This window comes from Aptenodytes forsteri, unplaced genomic scaffold (genome assembly GCF_000699145.1).
Source record: "Aptenodytes forsteri isolate BGI_AS27 unplaced genomic scaffold, ASM69914v1 Scaffold374, whole genome shotgun sequence".
Classification (NCBI taxonomy): domain Eukaryota; kingdom Metazoa; phylum Chordata; class Aves; order Sphenisciformes; family Spheniscidae; genus Aptenodytes; species Aptenodytes forsteri.
The window spans coordinates 343,700-370,541 of NW_008795678.1; the positions used below are offsets into that span (position 1 = coordinate 343,700).

At 38.7% G+C, this 26,842-nt stretch overlaps 1 protein-coding gene across 1 annotated transcript in view; it reads right to left on the bottom strand.

The window, feature by feature from the left end:
- Positions 1 to 9,955: 9,955 nt before the first annotated feature.
- PREX1 (phosphatidylinositol-3,4,5-trisphosphate dependent Rac exchange factor 1) overlaps positions 9,956 to 26,842 on the bottom strand; it is a gene marked incomplete at its 5' end in the record, with an annotated part of 112,475 nt that continues 95,588 nt past the window's right edge. The window contains 14 exon segments of the mRNA XM_019472963.1: positions 9,956 to 12,198; positions 14,403 to 14,470; positions 15,028 to 15,130; positions 15,828 to 16,015; positions 16,762 to 16,828; positions 17,274 to 17,388; positions 18,040 to 18,183; positions 18,838 to 18,937; positions 20,113 to 20,330; positions 22,202 to 22,243; positions 22,945 to 23,073; positions 24,815 to 24,905; positions 25,529 to 25,611; positions 26,007 to 26,095. Coding sequence (XP_019328508.1) covers positions 12,156 to 12,198; positions 14,403 to 14,470; positions 15,028 to 15,130; positions 15,828 to 16,015; positions 16,762 to 16,828; positions 17,274 to 17,388; positions 18,040 to 18,183; positions 18,838 to 18,937; positions 20,113 to 20,330; positions 22,202 to 22,243; positions 22,945 to 23,073; positions 24,815 to 24,905; positions 25,529 to 25,611; positions 26,007 to 26,095 — 1,480 coding nt within the window.

Here is a 26,842-nt window from a genome sequence, read left to right on the forward strand (position 1 = left end):
AATCATTTTTTTCATGTGACCAGTACTCTGTAGTTACCGATACTGAATTTTAGTTGCCGTTTAATCACTTCAGCCAGTCATTACTGCAACATTCTTCTGCAGCTCTTTTCAATTGCCTTTGGATTTTGTTATCCTAAATAACTTTTTATCATTTGAAATTCTTTCACAAGACTATTTACCCCTTTTTTCTAATCATTGGTGAACAAGCCCTGGAGCATCCCAAGACAGATCCGAGAAGCATAGTGCTGTTAACACCTGTCCTGTGTGAACACTACCATTTGTTTCTTGTCTTCCAACAATTTTAATGCAGTCATTTCAGTTAGCATTAAATCTCTGAGAACTTGTTCTTATTTCCTATCTGTAGAGTGGTGGAATAGTGCTTCCTACTTTATAGGGATGCTGTGGACATAAACACATTTCAGTATTATTGCAAGCTAGTCAGAAACTGCAGTCAGAGGAGAAGTAGATACAGCGAGTGCTTGATCTCAACCCAGAGCTGGCTATCACTCAAACTAGGAGCTGGGAAGGCCCTCCTAGGTCCAGTAATACAGATAATATCCTTAGCGAGTAAGGAAGGAAAATGTTTATTCCACTGCAGCAAAATGTCAGAGGTGGGCATAACAGCAGCACCGTTGGTAAGAGTAGTGTGGTCAAGAAGACACATAACAGAGGATGAAATATGAGATCACCAGTAAATATAGCTTTATGTTGACTAGCTGGTAGCAAAAGATTCATCTGAGGCACTCACTAACTGCCAAAGCTAGAGGAATATCTTGGTAAATAAGGATTGATTGTTATAAGAAGTAGGTGTGAAAACCCCAAAGATCCTGAACAGTTGGCAAACTTCTGTTCTGAACTTTGTAATTATCTCCTCTTCATAAAAATAAGTGAACCACAGCCATGGTCTAGACTGCCTCTCAAAACCCTAGTGTAATTCTCTTATGAGAAATATTAATACATGTGGTCCATAAAGCACTTCTGGCTAATAACATTATACTGGCTCCTCCTTTTTATCTCCATCTGTTAAACTGCTTTAAAAGGCAATTAAATTGCATTTTAAAGTTAGATTGCTTTAAAAGGTAAAAATACTTCAACTATTTTCCTAATCTTGCCTTCCTATTTAACTAAAGTCTTTTAGACAGTTGAACTGATGATATGCTATTAGTAAGAGAATGCATGATAATTTGTGAAATAGTATATAGATAGGCAACAATTAGGTGAATGTTTGGTCCACACTGTTTAAAAAGTTAAACTTTTGTTTGGTTTGATTTATATACTCAAATCTGTCAGTTGTTGCTGGGTTTGGGTTATAGACACTCTATAGCATTGTGAGTCCACTGAATTTATGGAACCTACATTTGAAGACACACTATGTGTTGTACTGGCTATAAAATTGTTTTTTAATTCAGAAAACTTTAATAAAACTCCCTGAAAAATAAAATAGAGCTGAGTTCATGTGGGATCAGAGCTAAATGATGCATCCTTTCCAAATTACTCTTTCCAAGCAATGCATTCATGTGATAGCTTCATTAACTTCTGTGCAATAATTTGCAGATAAATTCCATCAAAAAAGCAAGTATTCAAGCACCACTAATAATATGAATTTGATTTTTGCACATTAAAACTGTGATAAAGCCATACTAATTATTTTTAATTATCTCCAGATGAAAATACGTCACTCATGTAAGTAATTATGTAAGTAATTTAAAGCTGATTAAATAATAATGATTCCTTGCTCATTGCCTTCAAAGTGCTTATAACCAAATTTAATTTTAAGCAGGATCAAGAAAATAATCACTTGATTCAAACATTAATTACTAATTTTAATCCTAGTTCATTAAAAACAGACCTATTTTTTTGCAGACTCTGCAGGGCATTAATTGACATTTTGCAAAATGAGTCATTATTTTGGCATGGAGAAGTATTTTTCAAACGGTGAATCATGACTACCAGAAGGGATTGTTAAAGAGCTCCAGGGGAGCTTTGACTTCTTAGAAAAAGCAGCCCTATTTAGCGGCACTCCAGCTTCTCCAGGTTGACTGGAAAAGTAGCTGTAACTCTTTGCTATTCACGCTAGCCAGGGAGCTGCTAACTACCTTTACTTACCGGCAATAGGAGAGAAAGCTGAAGAAAAAGTATCCTAAAGCAAATGGCTTTATGGAGACAAACTGGAACAGGATAGGGAACAGTTTAGGTCCATTTAGAAGTGTAAGAATCAGGAGGTTTATTGCCTTCTTTTCAATCAAGTTGGAAATAGATAGAGAATCTGAGCAATTTGTTCAGGATTTGGTCCTGGAATGTATAGCCTTACAACTATAGAACTGGTTTTGTTGGTTTTTTTTTGTCTAGCTTGTCTACACTAGCTAGCCTCCTTTGTTAGGAACTGGGGAGAATACCAACACCCTCCAAAAACTTGACAAACTTTTGGACTCTAAATTCCTTTGGTAAAGGACTGCCTTTTTGATATGTAACTGTAAAGAGTTTAACCCAATGGCTAAGCAGTCCTATATGATATATTAAGAAAAATTACATTACTATATCAGTAATTTTTCTGATAGTAGATCTTAAGCCCCAATGGGATTATTATAACCATCACGTAACATACTGACTAGTACAACCCATGGGTTTTACCCCTTGTTCCTGCAGCTAATTCAATAGCTCAATTTTGCTCACTCAAATTGTGTGCTTTGTAAGTCCCAGGTGACCAGGACTCCACCTAAGGGATTGTACTATCATTTTATCACTTATACTTTTAGGAACATTTCCTGTTCAGCCTACATTTTTACACTTATCAGTTTCACCCTTCTCATCTTTTTGCTCCTCAGAGAATCCATCTTAATCACAGGCAGAACTGGACACAGCTTCTGCAATTGAAAAATCAACAGAACTACAGTTTTGACAAGGTATCATTTAAATTGTGAGGAAAACCAGCAAAAAGGTAATCTTTGTTCTTTTTGCTCCATAGAGAAGGTATTATTTTGTACTGACTCAAAATGCTGTCAGCCATTCGCTAGACCTTGGGATAAAGAGAACACAACTGAAACTAGAAACTGAGATGTTCAGTGCAGCAAACACATTGCCCAAACATCACCTTTCTCTGCATAAATGTAATGGCCTGAAAGGCGGGGGGGAAGGCGGGAGGTAATTTATTGAAGCTGTGTAGATACCAATGATAAGCCTGGAGTAACTGTTATTTGCTGCTTAACGGGGGGAAATCATGATGTATTAGTTAAATTGTCAGTGTAAAACAGAACAATCCATATGAGACAGACATTTATTTTAATAGAAAGCTACCTGTAAGATGAAACCAGTTAATCACTGAAGAGTACTCCCAGCCTTTTAATGAGCACAGGACAACAATAACAACAACAAAAAAGGTTGGAAATAACACTGAAGATTAAGGCCATATGTCAGCTGTAGCAAAAAAAACTGCCTAGCATAATGTAGTGCCCAGGTGGAGACTGGGCAAAAGGCTAAGTACTCTTTCTTCCTCCCAAAATTTCCTCCTGTATATTCGTGCCTGTGGGAGGTAGGCAGCCCCTATCCTGGCAGATTTAAAGTCTAGTTCTCCCTATAGGGAAAGTTTGCAAGCAGATGGTCTCTGGGGTGCCCTGGTCCTGGTCTGGTTGGTGTGCAGCTGTCTGCCTGCAGATGATCACAGCAGCTGGTGAGCTGAGAGCAGACAGCAAGCGCAGCACGCAGAGTTTGTCAGCAGCTCTTCAGCATTGCCCCTTGGCACCCTCAACAGCAGCAGCAGCATGCCCCTGGGTGAGCCACTGTTATTGGTAGCTGTACAAGGAAAAAGAGTTGTCAGGGACCTTCTAAAAATAGTTCCTATTGCTCTGAACGGGGATTACTTACTCTCTTGCCCTATTGTTCTAAGGCGGCAGAATTTTACTTCATGTCACTTCTATGTAAGCCATGGATGGGGTTAGTACTGTGAGTACTTGTACAAGTTCTCATTTGAAGATTCCCTGGTGCTATCTTCTTTGCTCAAGACAGCTTATGAGTCCAGGCTATTGAACATCCTGTTAAGACTCCAAGGCAAAGAACTGGCACAGTCACAGTCCCTGCCCCTCACCTCGCCTGAACAGGAAAATGAAAACAATGCAGACATCTCAATTGATTTCCAATAAGCAAGCAGCTAATTCCTTTTCTAGTGACTAGCTGATTGCCTGGGTGATTAGGATCAAAGGAGACAGCAGGCTGGAAAGAAAGCCAGTCAAATTCACCAGTGAAAAGGACAGGAACTTTATGAAAACCGATGCTGATAAAGTAAGTAAGTGGGAAATGTTGGGCTCTTGGTGGGTTGAGAAACATTGGGCTAGGGATCTTAATGATCTGTAAGAATTCTTCAATGTCCCTTTCATGATATGCATTACCCTCAGAAGGAAAGCTTACTAGTTGAGGTCTCTGTTTCTTAATTTGAATTCCTTATGCCTATTTACCTTATTTTTCTGATTTTCCTCTTCCTCCTATGTAGGGGAAGTAGCCTCTGAAACAGAATAGTATCTCCTAAAACTTGAGGCGTGACCACACAGCTCTGCATAACTTGTTAGTGAGAGAGGGGAGACATGCACCAATGGCCTCATTCTCTGATTTCTGTCATTTTCTCCAGCATAAAATATTGCTTGGGGAGTAGCCCATTGTTGCTACTATCTATGGCATGTTGGCTCAGTTTGTTTCTCTTTGGTTTCTGTCCCGGTGTCATACAGTCAACTCTTCTGAGGCTGAAACAGATCTCTGGTTCAGGAGCTGCTGAACCAGTAGCACCTCTTTACATTTCTTGCAAGTGAAGTGGAAATTAAACCACTGCTAAAAACTAGAGACTTGTCTTTGCCTTATAATAATGTTCAGGCTACTAGACTTTGAGGAGTTAGGGAATTTGATGGTGTGATTTTTGGCTAAGAACCAAAACCTAACATATCTCAACCTGCAATAATGGGACAAAACAGACGTTCAGCTTTCACCACACAGGAAGCCACAAACAAAGCTGTTCTTGACTCTTTCCTTTGACATGTTTCTCTCTATTGCTACAAAGACAAGGAAGCCCAAATCATAGTATCTTGATCAGAGGCACGGATGAAGGGATTTAACTCTTACGTTATTCTCTTCTTTCTTGGAAACCTATGGAACACTTTCAGGTGTGCAGATTTGATCTCTGTCGTTGATTCCTTCAGTGAACAGAAAGTCTCCCCATATGTAAGCCCCTGGATAGACAGGAAAATGAAAAGTTCCCATTTTAAAGGCAGCTGAGACCACTGACAAGCTGAGTGTATCATCAAAGGCAAGAGGCATTTATGAGTAGAGTAAGGTGACTGGGTAAGTCTGGCTGGCTGTCTAGAACTTCCTCATTCTAACTGCCAGATTGCCGTGCACTTGATGCAACACATACACCATGGAAATAAATGTTGTAGCCAATTTTGGTATTCTGAGTAAGTGTCAGAACATAAAAAGCTGAGTTTAATACCCTGAGGGAAAACTCAGGACCTGTCTCAGTTTCAGGGTCAAGGGAAATTTTAGATGCACAGTTGGGGGAATCGAAGGCAACAATGCATTTTCCTGGCTCCGGTTTTTGTCTTTCTTCTTGCAGAGGAGGGGAAGTAGATCTCGTTCTTTAGTTCATGCCCTATAAAGACAGGATGCAGTTTGCACACAGCAGGAAAGAGCTCTTTTAATTGTCCCTTGTCCCACAAAACAAAAAAGGACTTGACCATCAAATACAGGGTTTTTTTTTTTACTTTCTCAATCTTCTCGAAGTTCAAAAGGTTCTGCTTAAAGCGATAGCCCAGGTATTTTTAATAACCCAATAGAAATGTCTCCTGTTCAGATACCTTTCAACCTTCCAAACCCAAGAGGAGTGCTCTGAATCCTGTCTGATAGAAGACGCATCGTTATGACCATCTGGGCAGTGTTTTCTGAATGGCTTGACTTCAACTCTGACAGACACAGAGCATACAGCATACAGACACAGAGCACCCACACAGGTCAGTAATGCTAAAATGACAACATGGATTAGACGATACAACACAGAAAGTTGAACAAATTATATTAAGAATTTTATCTTAATGGAGGATACACGTGCTTAGTTAAAAATACAGAAACATAAAGAAAAATATAACACTACTAGTACACTAGAGTCCCTCAAACTTAACTGGAAAAACCCTCTCAAATATTCTGTACATTTTTTCTTTTTACAAAACATTTGAAAATGTTAATCCTATAAGCTGATATAAAAATATCATCTCTGGAACATTTTCCTAAAACCATGAAAAGTTCTGTTTCATGCAAAACCATACTATACAACTTGTGTCATTTCAGAATTGCCCCCCTGCCCAGATGAGGTAATTGATCTTAGGTGCAAAATGAGCTGTAAATGCAGTAATGCTATAGCAATCTTACTTGAGCTCCTATACCTGATCATCAATCAACCTTTAAGAGCCTTTTAAATTTGGCCTAACCTATGGCCAGACTACTGTGGCCATTTCTACCCTTTGTAAAAAGGGCAAAAATAAAGGCCTTTCAAAAGTCCTCTGTCCTCTTCAGTGAGTTATTTGTTTGTTCTAAGGCATTGTACTAGTGCAGTGATTTTCATCTTGTGGTCTTAACTCATCTAGAAATGTCTGTGAAAGGTTAACTACAAAAAGCAAACCTATTGTTCTAAGATAATCAGGTCCTTCATCTTTAATTCAGCACTGAAGCCAGTGTAGGCTTCAGAATACAAAGGCGTAACCCATTCAGCTGATTGGGGTCCAGGTACTGACACATCTTTCTTCTGGTGCACTTGATTGCAACAGTGCATCAGAGCCTGCTTCTGGCAATTAAAAGGACCTTGAATAAACAGTATTATCCTCATGCCAAACTCTGTGATAAAAGGCTTATCAATTTTTTTACAAACTAAAAGGTGCTACTCTGAAATCCAAATTGAATATCCTCTTGCCAAGACCATATTTTTAAAGTACTATTCACCTAACATTTACTTATGTTCTGAATTCTGATATTCTTCAAATCAAGGAGTAGGAACTGCTGAAGATAAGGGAGTCTGAAGAAACTTCACACATAAATATGAGTTTATTCTCCTTCCCTGATGAAAACAGATATGTTAAATTAGGTTCCTTGATTGTATTAATGCATAGTACTTCTGAATCCTGAAATGGGGCAGAGCAAGTACATCAAAAATATACTGTCATCTTTCTTTATACCAAGTGCTTTCAATTAAGATATTTATGGGAATTTAAAAGCAGAGATTTTTGTATGTGTCTTTGTGACGTTTATCCTTTTTCTCCATCTAGTTTCCTGTTTTTAAGTCATTAGAACTAGTTATATATGTAAAGCACTGTCAGTTTTCAAAGCAGTTTACAATTTTTCTCCTTTGAATCTTCACAATACCAGTGGTAAGAAAATAGCTCCCCAGTTCCCTCCCCAAACTGCAGCAGGGAAGAAAAGTGAATTGCTCAGTATAGAAAAGGAAGTTGGGCATGGTGAGACTGAGCGCTCGGAAATTCATGTCTTAAGGACACTAGAATTTTTTCAGTATATATTAAACAAAGTCTCCTTTAGCGATGTAGTGCAGTGATGCTGCCACAGTACCATCAAAACTGCTATTGCACTATGTTACTTAACACGAAACAGAAATGATTTTTGCATAGGAAGGAACAGAAGGATCAGAACCCAACGGCACGACAATGGTTTCTTGGTGCTAATCAAAGCCGGCACTCTCATTCTAAAAAGCGGGAAAAATACCTTTTGCTGTTTGAAGGCTTTTCTTCCCTGTTAAGATGAACAGCTACTGCAGGCTTCTCTGAATGGCAAATTTGAACTTTATATTTGAACACCCTGGTGCTACACAAATACTAGTTTTAGATACAAATTGTACTGGGTAATTTGATTAATCAATGATATCATATCAGTAAGTATATGTGCTATGTGCTGTTGTGAATAAGCTGGTTTCATGAGCCCTTTGTTGGGTTAGGGTTTTTGTTTGGTGGGGTTTTTTTTCCCTTTTACCAATGAACAATGACCAGGTGCTTAGAAGCTGTGTCGGACATTTCTAACGCCAAGTGTTATGACAGATGAAATACTGTATACGCTGTTACGGAAGTAGGAGTGTTTCAAATTATTTTTACTTCGAAATTCTGATTGTTAGGTCTTAGTGTTTTACATCTTCAAATCACTTTAGAACCATGAAATAACTAGTGCCAAAATATTCCCAAAATAGCACTATTTGCTGATAAGAACATATAACAGAGGAAAAAGGATTTGCCGTAATCCAGGTGGATTTTTCTTTTCAATGTTTTTTATTCTAAATGGAAATGAGATGTAGATTTGTCTAAATCTGTGGTTTCTCATCTAAAAATCCCAGTATTTCAGTCTGTAAATGAATACTGGAATATGAAAATGTCTAATGCTGACAGATAGCCAAGGCCCGGATTTGAAAAGCAGTTTACACCTTTGCAAATGCCACAGAGAAAATCAGACAAAGCAGGGACTGTTCACACTACCTCCTGTCATAGCCAAATACAGCTTCTGCAGTCAAATGGGGCTGGACTGGCACGGCCCGCCTTGTCCCACTCCGAGAGGCTCTCCTGCAACTCTAGGCACCACTGCTTTGTCTTTTACAAGCCCCTTTGCAAAAGTGTTGTTTTTTTTTTTGTCAGAGCCTGATTGGGAAAAAAGAGTTTCTAGGGTCCAGAACAAATTTCAGCCAATAGTTACCCCTGATTGCTTGTAATCCTTTTTCTCCTTGTGGCTGTATTTATGTTTAGATGGAATTGTCTTTACCTTTCTCGTTATTAAAGACATCAGTTATACTTGTGTCTTAGGCTAAATAAATCAAGCTCTCCTGGTCTTATCTTGCAGAATTGTATCCATTTTATTGATACCACTTTGGTAGCTTTCCTCAACATCTAGCTACTGCAATTTCACTTAATTATTTGGCCTCTGCACAGTGGCTTGAATACCTCTCCATCCCAACTGGAAATTTGTCTCCTAGTGCAGGCTGAGCTTGCATGATTCTATCAAATTGCATCTGAGTCATCTTGTGACAAACTCTATAACCAAGGTCCTTTAATTATCAATTAACAAGAAATATAGCAAAATACTTTCTTTAATCTTCAAGTGCATGAGCTAATATTTGTACTGTAAAATTTCATCCCATTCATTTCATCCCCTTCAGTGTTCAAAGTCTTCCAGGGTTGTATTTTGTGTGTACCCTGATCCTTCTCTAGATTAGTGCCTCCCAATTTACAATTAACCCCAGCCTTGTAGCATCTGTGCTTCAGCAATTAATGAAAATGCTAAGCAAATTCAGTTACAAGACTGATACATAAGAAATTCCACTTGCAGCTGCCACCCAACCCTCACTTTCTTTTCAGTGTTGCCTTCTTCCCTTTAGCCAGCTGCTTACACACCTCATCATCATGCTGCTAGTTTCCATTTTCTCCATCTAGACTGTGTTTTCCATATTTTCCACACTTCCAGTGTATCAGATGCTTCAGATCTATGAAATCTGTGCTTGCTCGGTTGTGGCAGGCCTGATTCTTACTTTGCTTTTAGCCATGGAAATTCTGCAGACCTGATCTACTCTCTTTACTTGCAGGTTGGCTTGTGCATTGCCCTCTTACTTTCCATTTGAACCTGTTTTTTCCAGCACTGGATTAAAACCTTGCAATTTTACAGGATCAAAACAGTTTTGGTTTTTTTTCAACTTTAATAGGAATTCTGCCATGAAACCACACCTGTAGCCAACACTGCACAAACAGGAAGAGTTTAGCTCTACACTGCCAGTTTGAGCCGATATCAAAAATGACTTTTCCCTTACAGTTTAAACTTCTGACTCCTCATCACTCCATACAAATATCAGAACCTAAACTGTTCGGCAGAACTTAGAGCTAAGGAGCTAAAGGGTATAACAGAAAAATAAGATCATACCTTCTTTCCTTATAATATAAACCAACTTTTAATAATAAAAACTTCTATCACGTTTTCAATGAGAATAACATATACATTTCAATGTAAAACAGTGCACAGTGTAAATGCCCTTAGATACTCTTCTATGCATCTTTAACGTTTACAGTGACTGCGTAAGTGTGGGCCAGGATCCTCACCAGGCTGTGTAAATTGCTGCAGTTCCGCTGAACAGAGCTGATGTAGACAAGGCAAGGATCTTGGCCTATGTGTTCTTTTTATTTCTGGGTGTTCCTACAGTTCTTATAATACTAAGTACATTTTCAGTTGAGGATTCAGTAAAGAAACATCCATTTCTTCTTCAAACAGCAAATGGCAAGAGTAACTCTTCCAAAATTAACAAAAAGTGCATTGAAGTAATGATCTGCTCATCTGGCTGCAGTACAAAATGGATACTCGGTAACAACCCCCTGTATCTGACAGCTGGCGATTGACGGGTTGTCCTAGTTCCCTGCAACAGGTTGCTGTAGGTCAGAGGAAACAGATGTAAGAGATTAAACAAAACACGTTCCTTCCCCAAAATCATCTCAGTCTGAGTGTGAAGAAAAAAAAAAAAATCAAAAAATTAAGAAACAAGGTTCAGAACAATCTGCATCCCCAAACTTGTCATAAGCCATTTTCTGTTGAAGTGTAGATTAAAAAAATTTAAGAGACCTTCATATCCAAATGGAAGAAGTCTAATTTTAGTTTTTGAGTTGGTTTGGATGTTAATAAAATGAAATTAAGCCAGCTAAAAACCAAACAACGTCACAAATAAAAACCCCAAACCTTTATTTTCTAGAATATACATCACTGCAAAGCGCTTCTGGATCTCCTGACTATGAACTGTTTTAAACGAGGCTGTGGAGAAACAGAGGAATGGTAAGTTTTCTATAAACTCTTCTGCTGACACCTGCTACAATTGAAATTCGTTAGGGACGGGTGGTCATATTAAGGCACTCACTCCAAAAGAACATTATTTTTGTCCTGAGACTGCTGACATGTTTCAATTAGTTTCAGCCAGTAATTTGGAAAAAATTACTGCGCTTAGGATAATACTGACAGAATGGAGAACAATTTTTCAAACAAGAAAAAATAAAGTACATTATATACATGATTCCTTTTTCTTTTAACTTAAAAGCATCCCTAATACATCTTAATAACTGTATTAAAGGCTACTTAAATATTGAAAGATTTTAAATAATGTAGATTTTTTTTTTCAGTAAACTGGGAGTAGCTGTGTAATTGCCAGCATATTGGTCCCATTTTAAACAATATATTTTTTTTTAAAATCTTGTATATATAATAACATGATCGAAAACACATATTCCACTCCACATAAATAAGTATAGTTCTTCTGACCTGTTTTAAAAACTACATCTGTTCAAATAATCAGATTATAAGACCGTATTTTTCCTTTGTAAAGTTTCCTTTAAAATCCTTCACTCCCAATCTCTTCTCTTAAATAGTACTGTATTTCCAGAGTACATAATAGGGCATTAGTAAAAAGAGTTAATCAAAAACCTGAAAGCTACAGTAAGTAAAATGAAGTAATGTTAAGAAGTATTATGGAATGTATACTCTGCAGCATAGAGAGATTGGTTCTCACTGGGCTGAAGTGGAAAATTACTCCAGAAGAAATTTGTTATGTTCATGTTTGAATAAACCATAGATTGTGCTATTCGTTGTTCAAAAGTGCAGGTCAGTTCATGAAAAAGTGGTGTTTATGAAGCTACTGCTCAAGGACGCTGACCAAAACTATGCTGGCAATTAAATGGATGCCAGATGCAGTACAGGGAGAGAGATATGCGTCGTTCTAGATTTTCTTAACCAATCCGTATCTTGAAGTCCACAACTTTTAGGTGGCAGCACAAACGAGTCACCAGTAAAACTGCGCTTTCTTGAAATATAATTGTCACTTTTCCAGGCATCTAGCAAATGGCAGTAACATCCATCTTAGCTCTATGGTGTTTGTTTCAAGAATTTCTTCAAGAAGTCAAAGAAATACAGGAATCCCTGCACGTGCTGCAGGAGTTCGAAGGCAGATTCTTGGTGCCTGGGTCCAGCAGGTTCATCTCCTACTCAACCAGAGCTATATCTCTTCCTCTCTTGATTCAGCGCCATCAGTTTCAGTTAGCATCGGTCCTCAGACAGGGCTGCTCATAGCTGAATGCTTTAACAATGCTGCAATGTAGGTACCTCTCTCACTTCTACAAATCCCCATCTGTAGGTGGCTGGCACAACCTATAGAGTCTTTAAGGCAGATGAAGAGTACAGTATTATCTCGTCATAAGGATGATAACATAAAGTTATTGGCATAGTATATGAGAGTCAACTTCTCCTTTATCATTCTGCAAGCTTTAGAGGTAATCCAATATCAAGAATACCATTATTTTTAATTTTAATAATTGCAAGATTAGAAGTGCCACTAGTGATTTATTAACTAAAGTATTTACAATCATTGTTTAAATACTATTTGAGACTTTCCACCACTCCCTTTTAACTTCGGCCCAATTTGGGTCTTCAACAGTCCCTTCTCTCTATTTCTTTTGTTTTAAACTCAGTCCAGCATTTTTCCTGAACGAAAGAGTTCACCCCTCATACAGACTGGGATACCAAACGGATAAAAGAACATATGTGCTTGTTGACATGGTAGAACAAACTTTAAAATCAGTAATCGTGTTTTCACAGAAATTCTGTGAATCGCAAGATTAGCAAATTGAGACCAGTGGTTAAACCTAAGCGCATCGTGACTGTCATTCATATATGACTGTTTATGGTAGCTTTTTCTTGGCTTTTTCTACTTTACATTTGAATAAACTCGAGTCTTTTATAACTTCTCTTTCAAGACTGCTACTACAGAGTTTGACAAACCTCAATGATAGGAAATATAACCCTGATAATTAACATTAATTCACCAGATCTCCTTTTAACTTTGCTCAGTTTTATTTCACATGATGATGATGGAACCCAGTAGGAACACATGTATCTGAGCTTTATTGCCCTGAAATAATCCAAGTCCTGGAATTTGTCATTGTGATTTAGAGAGTATACGAAAGAAGAGAAATGCCTCATCTTATGATTTGTTTGTAAAGCTGTTTCTTTTTGAACATAGCATGCTGTTATGGTCATAAAAATGGAACTAAAGTAATGTACAGCCATTAATAATGCTGCTAAAACGCTGATGTATGACACTGGGGACATGGTACAGGAGCCAACACAGACTATTACTTTATTCCTTTTTGAAATAGCAATTACAATCCAACAGAAGGATAAGGTTCTAAATGCGAAATATTGTTCTTTTTAAGGTCTCTGAGAAAATAAACCAAGGCCAGACTGTTACGGTAAGCATCATCACAGTCTCTAAAGTTTAAAATAATTTCCTATAAACTGCTAATTTTGCAGAGCAGATGGGGGGGAAGAGGCGGGGCTTGTTTAGACTAACTCAGAAGTCTTAATGGGTGAATAAGATACCAGTGTCTTAAGGAAGTCTTCTTGACACTGAATGAATATGTTCTTTGGAGGACTCTAGCACTAGCAAATACACCCGCTCTATCTGAAGGGATGGCACAGACTTTCCTGGATCTTTTCTGATGCTGATTCCTGCATGCCGGAACTGTTTTCCTTCATGTAAACAATGCCAACAAGAGTAGAATCAGAAGCTTCTCTGATACTTGTACAGACTGATTCTGTATATATTGTCATCTAAATCATACCTATTTGTTACTACCATTGTGGGAAAATGCTGTGTTACAGTTTATTAAAGAATATTCTCTTCTCTCGGATATATGAAATGGGAGGAAATTGACCAAAAAGAGATACTTCCCTTAAAAATAAAGGTATTCTTATCCTGTAGAGAGAGATGATGAACATCTCTAGCTCCCGTTAGGTGCAGTAGGATTCACAAATGTACAGTGCTTTTCAAAGTTGTCTTCTAGACAAAACATACCTAACCCTGGGCAACTGATCTTCCTTAGAGCTGCATTACTGTATGGTTACTCTGACTTGAAGTGCTTGCTCTTAAACCTGCTCTGCCATAACTAAACAGTCAAGCTCTCCTAAGCACGCAATGGTATTAGCCTATGAATTATCTTTGCATATCTGCAGTCAGATTTGCCATTTAGGAATTCTTCTTTCTAAGCATTCCACAGAGGGCTGTCAATCACTAGCTTTGCCAACTCACAGCAACAGTCCAAAAAAGACCCTCCTCTCTGATCAGTTGTGTTGTATTCAGAAAATGCAGAAACCTTTGAAGTTAATGATCTGCAAATTGTAAGCAGCAAAGCTGATTAATCTACAGTGCACTTAGTTTAGTACAGTGAGAAAGAAGAACAGGAATTTTTTCTTTTTTCCACTGTTGCTGCTAAGGAGATCTTTGGTTATAACAGGAACTCCACAATTGTTACAGAAACATAAAACCAGCACTCAGATAAAATGCATGACACATAATAACCTACCGAGGTGCACACTGTGGCATTTGGTCCATCACTTTCAGATTCTTGGCAGAGATTTCAACCCTTGGTCCCTAAGGAAACAGAGAATTTATAGTACTGACAGTATCGATAAAGCATCTGATCCTTAGGGGAAAATATTATAATGGGAGTATGGTTTCTATCTGAGAATCCATTAACTACTTTTAGAAGATTTGGAATCCATTGGGTGGATACATTAGTCATCTGTGTTTACTTAAAAGATGGAATTAGTCCCAAAGCACTTTACGAGCACTGCTATCTAGCACTAGGGGATTTCTACTATTTAACACTGTGATTGAGACTTGGGGTTTTTATATACAGAAATTGTCTTAAATATACTGGATAGCGTCTACTTTCTAACCATCACGGCACACACTTTAAATAATGTACGCTTAGGGATATATTTTAATTGCTGTAATGGCTGTACGTGCAAAAGTTAATTTGCTCCTGTCAAATATATGTGTAGCTATTCAGACATTAATGGCACTTCGGCTATATGGTTTTGTAGTGCACAAAATACAGTGCCACACTGAAATAAATTGGTGTTTGCACAGTGATGTTACTGGAATGAAAATGGTGGCACGTAGCAGACACACATCCAAATACCTACTTGCTTTCGCATGATGTCTGTAGCTTGCATGATACACTTGGGCAAAAGTCCATGACTTCGAGCCAGTATGGCTGCTTGCTCCAGGGACACACTCAATGTACTTCTGAACATGGGAACAAGAGATATTAAAATCACAGATCATATTTAAAAATGTATAAATAGGTATCTACAGGACACTTACCTGTTAAGGATGACTTGTGTTAGCTAGTGTTCTTATATTTACTTTTTTCATTTTTTTACTTACAAAACTCTAAAATGACCCCAGTCCGGCATTTCCAGTCTCGTTACACCTAGATACTGCAATTGTTTGAGTCTCCAGCATCATTACTACAAGGCTATGTTTCACTGCTCTTCTGCACTGATTTATATAAAGTTATTCACAAATGAATCTTTTCTTTACTCAATGGTTTTGAGACACTGGAAGAACAGTGGTGTGTTTAGAATCAATGCTTGCACACACCAAGATTCTAAAGCTATTTTTAAGCAACTTCCTACATTTTCAGTGTGTGATGGAAGACAACATTGCCTGAAAGTTATATGCAATGAGATCACTCAGTCAGTTGCATTGGTTGATGCACTGAAACATAAAAAAGTTTGTGTGTCAATACTAATTATTAACAAAAGTATTAAAAGTCACAACCTACCCTAAAATAAAGATGGCAGTAGATTTAGGTCCTTATTATAGTCCCTTATGATCTACCTTTCTATTGCTTTGAACAGAACCAAATATACTGCTCAAATCTCTAGAAAGGACAAAAGTTCTCATCACACCGGTAACATATAGGTTTCTTAAATCTCACCTCTGCATCCCAGTGCCGCACATAGTAATCTGACAGGCTCCAAGTCGATAACAGAGCTCAGAGGATATGGGTAGCAGGCCAGCTCCTGATGTGTTACTGCTAGAATATCCTGACTGGGTTGGTTTTGTATTAATGAAAGACTTCATCAGCCTGCAAAGCTCATCCATTGCATTAATGGGGCGAATAAGCTAAACAAAGCAATAAAAAAATGCATCAGTGGCATACTTACACCTTCCGTTATAAAGACATTTACAATTCTTTATCTTATCTCTAAGCACAATAATCTACACAAGAGTAACGGCCACACAGTAACAACTATTTAGAATACATATGAACTTTGGAAGTGGAAAAATACAAACAATTACTTAGGCTTGGGGCAATTTTTTTCAGTTATCACAAATCACATAGATTGTTTACAATGTATATTACAATTGCAAAGATAGCCTCTGATTTTGTCTTCCCTGCAGCAGTATTTAATGCCTTACATGCATATATTCACGTCACCCGCCCCAGTTAGACAGCCTGCCTTTACACGAGATCCTGTTGTTTTCTTCTGTAACTGTGAACAAAGCATAACTCGCAATTTGAACGTTTGTTCATTTTCATGCATCTGTGGAAGAGGAAAATTAATTCACTCTGTCTAACATCAGATACCATATTTAGCAGGGGCAGTCAGGGTGATATGGAGTCTTATTAGTGCCTAAGTTAAGGGGTTTGCGTCTACCCCAGTTCTGCCCATGTTCTTCCAAACAAAAGAACTGTAGCCAAGCTTCAGAGAAATTCAGATGGCTTCTTTAGGGTAGGGAACATTTTTTAAATGGTGTTTGGGTTTGTACAGGTCTGCCATACAGGTATCCCACGACTGGGATTTTAGAGATGTAGGATAATATTTCTATGAGAGAATTTATTGTAGAAATAAACACAATAACAATACCTGGTCAATCTTCACTGCAGTAGTATTGGAATCAGTGGGCAAGTTTGATCTCTCTAGGTAAAATGTCCTGCAAAAAGGCCAGCAAGGACTACATTAGTTGGTGTGTCTCATTTCAAGCACATGTAAGTATACTATCTTGTATAAAACATCTGAGAAGGCTATGCTAAAAATCTTGTACTTCAAGATCTGCTTTCTTATTGAACCATTTTGATTGCAGTAATTTACAGTCTATACTAAAATATTCCAAATCCCCTTTTTTATGCAATTTTAGCTCTGCACAAAATTCTGAAGTCAAATTAGATGGGAATTTCATCCTGTACAGTGCACTACTTCAGAATGAGCTTAACTATGGGAAGAAAATTAACAAGTTTCCCACACAATAAGGATCTCCAAACCCCACATTTGTACAAGAAACCATCAGAAACGGAATCTCTTTTTTGTTAAATTTTAAGGTCCTTAGCAAGGAGCACTCTTTTCAATGTCTTTTAAGGAAAAGGAGAAGCATGAAATACCTGAGCTTACGGTAGTATTGCTGCACTTTTTCAAGTGAAATACCATTAATTTGCTGTGGAAGTTCTTCTAGAGGTGAGCCAGCTGGTTGTGATTGCCCCTCCATACTCTCCAGAGCTGAAGAAGAAAACATTTTACTAAACCTATGTTATTAGTTTTCTTTTTATTCATTTATTTATTTATCTCTATATCATCTCACTGCTCAGCAAATGACTGTTGGATCATGTCAAGGCTGATTCTGTTACTGCATAAATTTAACGCATTTCCCAGTATGGGAATATAGTGGTAGTATCATAAAGGTGAGCTTCACAGAAAGCAGTTCTGTCTAACAGCAATTACTCTCCATTATTATCCCCTTGAAGGAAATGTCCTGAATTGTATCTTGGTGTGAATATTTGCTTATCAAGTCAATTTCCAGCCCAGATGATTCTGTCATGGTGTATGCTTTTAAAAACACTTCTCTATAGCCTGGGAACATCTCCTGATACCATACTAGATCAGATTGTCCATGTAGTCCAATATAATATCTCTATGGCCTTTACAAGAATGCATAAAAAAGCCCCAAACAGGCATATCTTGTTCTCATGACTGTGTCTTACTCTAAAATCTAGCACTCCCCAGGTCTTCCTAGAATAGAAACATCTGCTTCTTAAATATGTCTGTAGTTCTCAGCTGCATTATGTTAAGAGCTTCATGGTCATTCTTTATTTTGACTCTTTCAACATCATCAGTTAGCTTATTTTTCTCAAGAAAGCTTTTTACAGACACCTTTTGTAAAGAGCACCGTGTGCAGTTTCAAGCTTCCCCCGTTCTGAAACCGAGAAGGCAGTTTGGAGAAGTAGTAGCTGTCAAGATAAAAGATAACCTTCAAGGCCTGACGACTTCCTTCAATGTGGTAGAAGACATGAGTATCTGGAGAAATAAAGATAAAACGCTTGCTGCTTTACCACAGCAGGATACCATTGCTATCTGAGTTTGTTAGATTATCTAATGACATTTCACATCTCCACCATTAGATGAATAAGGGAGAGCCTTTATTGAGAGAATGCAGGCTCTGAAATACTATACTTAAAAAGATACACAGTTAGCATGACCTAGCATGACATTTGATGCTAATACAATAAACATGGTTAATAATTAAAATCCCATCTTGTTTCATGGCATCTCATAGTCAGTAAACACGGAGAGCGATCTGGCAGGGTGGGACACAGAAAAGCTGGGGAGGGACAGTCCTTCTACTTTAGGTAATGTGGTGAATTACAGACATCTGTCAGGAACTGCTCATCATCTGACATATCTTCCTGTGTGTGAAATCACACAGGTAAGGTACACTGGCACAGACCATAGTTACAAATCACAGAACATGCCACCAGCACCCCACGATGTCAGTCCTGCTTTTTATGCTGTGTGTTTGCAGTGGAAGCTGAGGGAATGCAACAGTGCTTCAGAGAAGCTGCTCAGTGCTCTCCAGGTCTGACATGGTCTGTTAGATTTATAATCATGGAAGATATTAACCCATAAAACAAACAAGAAAAAAAGAGCTTCAAAGAAACAGAGAATACTCACTTGCTACAAGACTTTCATCCAGCTGCTTGAAATAGAAGGCAACTTTGTCCAGTTCAGTCAGAGTGACCTGGATGTCTTCCAGCATGGTACGCTCCTCCTTCTGTAGAGCAAAGAAACAGATATAAATAGGTTATAATCTGTCAGAAAGAGATCAATGGCAGGAAGGTATAGTTGTTATGGGAATGCTTTGGTTGAGGAGACCTAGAGCAGAGTGTGGAGCTTTCCATTAACTCCATCCCAGCCAGGTAATTACTAATGACTCTTTAACTTTGTGATACGGGTTTAGCTACCCTTTGCTTAGATGTCATTTGATGTGATTCACAGAGAGTAGAGAGGTTTAAGGACTGAGTAAGTTTGAAGGGATCTCTTTCTCCAAACTTTACTCTACACCTACAAATGTGAAGAACAGCCTATCAGTTACTGTGAAATAAATGTCCATACTTTCCATGCAATGTGAAGAAATAATTACATACAAAATGTGAAGCAGCCTATCAGTTACTGTGAAATAAATGTCCATACTTTCCATGCAATGTGAAGAAATAATTACATACAGATATAGTTTGGATCTTATTTAAAAAAACCAACACACTCAATCTACAGTGTTTACAAAGTCCCCAAAAAAGTCGCTTCTCTATAGTGTCAGAGCAACTTATCTTTTTTATGGTCCTTTTTTCTTAACATTTTTACAGTTGCAGTAGCTTATCTACTGTAGCTGTGGCTTACCTGTTCATTAGGTGCAGATGAACTATGCAAGACCAGCTCCTCTCCTCCTTAGACATGGTGCCTCAAACACCAGCACCACAGAAGTGAGAGAGAGACTGCAGTCTATCTATTCTATAAAAGTGTCCAGTGTATGAACAAAAGCCTAGATTTTCATGTTGTCCGAACTCTTGAAATACTCAGAACTTTCTCACCTCTTTGTTGAAATGTGTGTTTTCACCAGAAGATGGCAGGCCACACATGCGTCACCAACAACTGAGCAGTAAAACCTCCCTAAATGCAGCAGCATTTCTCCAAATACGAAGGCACTATTTGGAGTGTGTGAATTCCTATAGTGTTCTAGCGTGACAGTGGGCCCAGTATTTGTGAGGAGATGAAAATGATGGGATATGGAATATTGGCACATGGTTGTCAGCAGCGGGAATCTCCAGAGGTTGCTGTAGTGACAGTCTAAACATGCTGCTAGGATGAAGGGCTCTGGCTGTGCTGTGAGTGGCAGAGAAGCATACAGGCAAGTGTGGGCAGACCCAAGGGTGCCACAACTCTTCATCTTACCACACTGGGGGAGAGAAGAGACTGGTAGTTTAGCAAAACACCAGTGGCTGCTATCTGTTCCAGCCATTTTCTGCTGGCGTCTCTGCTGCTCTCTTCGTATTCCCCATTGTTGTTGTATCGATAGTTGAGAGCAGCCAGTAACTGCTCTGAAAAGGTGCAAATAGCAGCCACAAGGGACTGACAGAAGATGGAATCACGTCTCAGCTGTAGCTCAGTATCTGCCAGAAAAGGGGAGAGAAGCATAAAGAAGTCATGAGTATACATGTCTTTAATCTCACTGCCAAAGAAGCAGTTTGCGTGTGTGTGTGTGTGCGTGCATGACATTTGGCTTCTGCGGTAGCTTTGCACAGACTTAACAGATAACCTCTTCTTGCTGTGTGACCTGGGTGTATAGATAAAGACAGCATAGCTGGAGCACATGCACGTTCAAAAATTTTCTAGTCCACTTGATTGTTTATTACTACCTCTGCCATCTGCATGCTCATTCTTCTGACTGGGAAGAGCTGTAACTCCTTAGTGCCATATCTGGACCGATTCCCTTCTTTTTATGTTTACAGAAGCAAGAGAATTCTTGAAAGGAGGTCTCTGCCATTACTTCTCTCCTGGGCTATTAGAGATTCATTTTCCCCCACCCATCTGTATTTTCTGGGCTTCCCATATGCTTAATACATTAACTGGGCCTGCCCATAGGGTACCAATTGGTTTATGTTTCCTGGGAGAATTTCCCCTGTGTTAACTTTGCTTCCAGTCTGCCTGCCAGGCAGCCACATGCTGGTCAAATCAACCCCGTCACACTTAAGGGGATTGCAGGCCAAAGAGGCACATGAATAAGTGAAGAGCTACTTCCCAGGCACCCTGGGCTCCTCCAGCAGGCACTGCAGTACAGCAGTCTCGCATTGTCAAGGCAGTGTTCCCCAGAGAAAGAAGCTAAAGACATCACCCAGAGGCTCTGAAGATCTGGATTATTTTTATAAAGCGCTGAACACAATAGACCGACTAATACACTCCAGGCCCTGGGCCACATTCTCAACTTCAGGGCAACCAATCCTAGCAGTACACCTCTGTACTGCTGGAAGTAAGGCAAAGAGAGCTTAGGACTGCCCTCAAGGCAAGGGAATCCCTGGTGCCATAAAGCTGCCATAGCCAGTTCAGTGCCATCTGCTCCTCCATTCGTTCCAGAGGATGTTCATGGAAATGCTGCAGGAGATGGGGGACAGGTAGAGACTTAGGGAGTCGTTATATCTGCTAACAGTAAAAACAGCCTTTATGGACACTAGGCTGGTGCCACAGGCTGGTTTGGACAGACTCATGGACCAGCCCTGGCAGGAGCTGAGAGGTGACTTAGAGCCATACAAATCTCTCATCTTCATTCTATGAAGACTTGAGAATCAAGTCTGGCACAGTGAAATAATGACAGCCTATTCCAATTATTTATTATCTCATTTTCAAACAAAAGTAAACCAAGTAGGTGTTTCAATTACAAAAAGACTGCACATTCACTCCTGGGAAAGGCCTGTCCCTTGATCTGCGAGCACAGTGTTTTGTGCATGGTAACAGATTAATAATGTCCACAGTGTATTTAGGTGCTACCTGCACATTTAGGTTCTTAGTCTGCTCCTGGCTGTAATCTCAGTATACACAATCCTAACTCCTAACACGTCTGCTCTGTTTGGAAAGATGACAGAGTCCATGGTCTCACAGAAAGTTGTGCAATAGGTCTCATTTTTGCTGCATGTTCTCACCACAGCAGGAAACAGTAAAGGCCATCTGGGAAGGAGGATTGTGCAAAGGAAAAAATGAAGACAGTAAAAAGAAAAACAGTGCTTGTGAAACATCAGCGATCAGCCAGGTAACACAAGCAGCCTACAGTGAACTGAAATAATGTAAACTGAAGAACAGATGTCAGATGCATGGAAAGTTGCCCTAGATGCAGAGCATGAGAAATGTTAGCATAAAATGCCAGGGAAAAACCTAAATGCTAAGGAAAAACATAACATTCTGATGTATGCACGTGCATGCACATAAAACTCTAAGTGTTAGGGACTTCTGTACATACGATGTTGTTTTGCAACAAATCAAAATCCCATACCTGTGCATTTTAACAAGGCCAAAAGCAGCTGATTCTTCCCATCTAAAACAGTGAAGAAAAGGAATGCTCTAGTCAACATGATACCAAGGTAGATTTGATTGCATTTGGTTAACAGTCTCCTCATTCCCCACAATCCCTGGCCCCTGCGTGGCCATTTCTATTTACTCTAGTAGTCCTTACTCACACAGACATGTTAACAACTGAAAAAGAAACAAGGTGTAAATCAAAGAATTTTACAGGCTAAATGCTCTGTTAACTACCATGAATTATTGGAAACAAATTGCACATGTAGATGAATCCCTAAGGAGGTGATTTCTGTCCAGTGCTTTGCACTGGTCTGTAAACAACAGATTCAGCTCCTGTTCCAGTTCAACCAGACTGCAATAGTTTAGGATGTTGTAGTGTCTGATTAGCATTCATTTCATTTTGGAATATATCAAGCATCTCCCTCCATTTTCTAAAAGGGTTAAAAAAAGCACAGGGAAATAGATCAGTCTGATACCATTCTGTCTGAATGCGCTGGTGAAATCAGGGAGAGAAAGTTCTTTGGAATTGCTGCACAGGTCAGATTTTACCATACAGCACTGGGACTCTGCAAACAATAACCTGTTTTACCTGTTCTTCTCTAGAGCCCAGTACAGCCTTATTACAAATTGAGATAAAATGATAAAGTGAACTGCTAGACTTGATTAGATCAAGATCTTTTCTCCCCGAAGCCGATAAACTTTTCCTTATCTACAGACCTTCCACATGTTTTTGTATGATTTCAACAAGGTTCTTGATGCGCAATGGAAGGTTCCATGGATCTTCTTGAACGCTGGCTTGAATATTATTCCGGCACCTAACTGTGGTTTCTTCCTTCTGTTTAAATTCTAGACAAAATGAAGTTTGTTAGCCATTAAGGAAATGCTACATAGGTGAGAGCGGCTTATGAGTTATAATGTGTATACAGATGAAAGCAGAGATACAGTATCAATAGCAACAACTGTGAATGAAAAAGGTTCTTAAGTAGATCTAATACAGAAGGAAAAAAAGACTATTCCTATAATCTCATGATCAGCAGTCTCCTAGCATTGTTTTCAGGACTGTGGACTAAAAGTTATGTACATGGGTGACATGCACCGCGAAGGGAGCTCTACACTACTCACAAAGCACAGAATTCCCTTCTGTTTTCTCTGCCTTTAATAAGGTGCAGGCAGCTATATCGGGTAGATCTAGAGTCTCTGGCTGTGCAGAATCAGATCAACTTTTTGGCTGCAGTTGTCACATCCCATAATACTGATGAGAAGTTATGAAATATTCTGCTTTCTTTCACCTGATGGAAGCTAATTATTTAATTACAGAGGGGAGATTTATCCTCCATGACTTAGCTATGTAGCTAAGCCAAATACCCCATTGTTGGTGATGAAATGCATAAGCAGACAGAGAAACACAGAAAAACTGTGCCAAATAACTGCTCATGAACAGAAACAGGATAGCATTCAAATTTACATCCATCACTGAAAGGTGTCTACGTAGCTATAAAACAGACACTTTGGTGCAGGATTCCAGCTGAATGTAAGCAGGGCTTGTCTGTTAGTGTGATGAATGTGGGATCTTCAGTCAACTTCAGTTAACTAAAAGACTCTCTCAGTGTAATTAATCTACTTTTAATAAATGAGACTCTGTTTAAGCAAAATAAAATAACGGAAGTGAACACAGGGTGTCTGTTATTTCTTCACTTCATTCAAACAGTGCATGGAAAGACTAACAGATATTCTACATAAATGTGAACGTGTAGAGATGAGTTCATGTAACAGAACTTCATAGGAGTTATTTCTGGAGCCAGGAAAAAGAAGCAGAAAAAGCTCTCTTCTAGAGTTTGCTGCTGTAACTTAAAAATAGAGCTTGTCAAAGGTTGGAGCGTGACTACAGCACCTGAAGTATAGTAGGAATAGTAGGAAACATTTCAGATTTCAAGTGGGAAAGGAAATGCAGCAAATGTTCAGAAAATAAAGTCCTGTGTATTTCAGTGAGAGAAGAAACCACATCCTGGGCCCCAAAACCATTAAGACCAAAGTCTCATCATGCTCCCTGAGGAAAAAGAAAACACGGTATCATTTGTTTGCTCTCTACGGGAATCAGTTTTCAAAATAAGTGTCATGTGAGGATGAGTTTACTCTGGCAATTATCCATCTGAAGAAAAGCAGAATAAGTCATTAAGCAAACTCAGGCAGAACCTTTTGGTGCTTCAGATCTACAGCGGTCAGCCCCTCATCAGCTTATCAGAGAGCCCATTTACCTTGTATCTGACCTATCTCTACCTTGTACCTTTTGAGATACATATCTGTGTTCACACCAAAGGATAGATTTGGAGACTTGTGAAGGAGCTGTGAGGATTCAACGGCATATAACAGAAAAGTGTTCTGTGTGATTCAGAAGGAATGCACATGAAAATGACCTTTTAAGGATGCAAAATTTCAACGGTCAGACACGGTACCTGCCTTTAATGTATGACTGGGTAGACTGCATAGTTAAGTAACTCTGTGTGGCCGTATAGTGTATGTGCATTCATGTTAAGCTCTTAAGTCCTAGGAAATCACATTATTAAATACAATCAACCTTCTTCTTTACCTTGCAAACTGTGGTCCATTGGAAAGTGCTTGGTTTCTTCAAAGGCCTTAGTTATTACTGGTCCTTTTAGAAGTGCATTGATTGCATCAACCTACAATTGGAATGTTTTCAATCAGTGTTACTAAGACTTGCAGAAAAAAATCTGAACAGAACTCTTGTGGGAAAAAGCAAAAGCCATTACACTATTTGTATTTTGGAATGATTTCTCGTTGACAAATAGCATTAAGACTTTTTAACCATGAACTGGCCTCAAGAGTCTCTCATATTGAATACAGCATTTTGCACAATGACGATCTACATGCTGATGAGATAAAAGATAATACAAAACAATTCTCTGGTGCTATACCTCTATAAAGACATCTGTTGGCTAAACTTGCAAGGACCCTCCTGAGATCTGTAAATATGATCCATTTAGATCATACAAGGTATTAGAATTTTGTTCACCTTTTCCTTTTTTTCATGAAAGCTTTTTTCCCCTTAGTCTAATGCCTGAGCTAAGGCAGGTCAACCTTGCTTAAATCACACAAGGCAACTTGAATGTTGACAAAGTTGATTCCCTGTCCCATAATATACTTGCTTGCACTGTACCCCAAAATCTTGACAGTTTGCCTTCCCTCAAAATATGCTTTCATTAAACAATTTGATACTTCCAATTTCTTGTATTGACATTGATAAAGAGAAAGTGATTCTGTGTTATAGTAATGCTTTACAGACCTGGTTAAAAAGATGTTCCAGACAGCCATGAAGTTTGTCTTGCTTGTCTAAAGGAATCCTCATATCATTGGGAAGCTCATCTCCTAATAAAGGAAAGATGAAAAGCTTTTAACTGTCTTACAAACGTAATCTGTGATGAGGCCACAGATGACACAAGCACACCTTCACACTGGAGTGGGTGAAAAATGATTGCTGCTTTATCTCTAATTCATAGATCAAAATACTCGTGATTTTTCATATAATGCAAAGGTCCAATAACTAAAGCAGCTTATCCCTGCCTAATAGCTCTTCCATATTCCAAATTTACTGTGGTTCATTAGAAAAAGAACAATTCTCTATCTTTATGTTCTTGTGATTAGTTTTGAAGAAACCACATTTGCAACTTAAATATGCAAGTGCTTATAATCAGCAAAGACTTATCAGCTCTGCTAAGGGGTCTGGTATGAGAAACATGTATGTAACCTATGCATATACTCACCTGATCCCATCTCATCACTGCCCAAGTAAGAGCTATTACTCCGTACACTGGTGTACGACAACACTGAGTCCCGGTTACTGTTACATTCACTAGAAAGAAAAGCAAAGAAGGTGATTGAAAAAAGCTGTCCTTAAACCCAGTCTCTGATATACCATCATTCTGGTTTTAACAACACTGCAATCCCCAAAACTAATTCTGTTACGCATATACAGAAGAAAAACTAATTACATGCAGAACAACCATTAAGCAAGGCCTCTAGGGCTGGCACTGTAAGAGGATGTCTTTTTCCATTTGTAGTGACCACTCAATGCTTAATGTATCACCTGGATCCTATAAATAATGAAAACGGACTTCCCACCACGGACCTCATCTGGATCGCATCATTAAACATGCTCTATGAGCATCGAGTAGGGGAGAAATAATTAAAATCTGTGAGATTGAATCTCCACTAAACTCAACATTTGTTACCAATTCTCAGGATATTACAGCATCCAACTCCAGCCTATATTGAAGCTGCAGTAGCACAGATATTGGAGATGGGAGAGGAAATGTAAGGAATCTATACCATCGGAGAATCAGGCACTGCAGATCCTAAAACTATCTCAGGAAGCAGAGGAGTCACTACAGTTGGCTTCACACCAATGTTGGCTCATACACACCTGGAAAATTCTAGTATGAATCTCCTCTGTTTAAAGTTCACTTTACACTAATTATAACTTAATAAAAGTAATCAAAAAGGCTATGGATCTCAGTCTGTCCCCCTCTAATTAGGTGACGCTGTTTTTAATGGTAAAGCCCAAAACAAAGCCTACAAAACTCCATATTGTCTCTTCCTC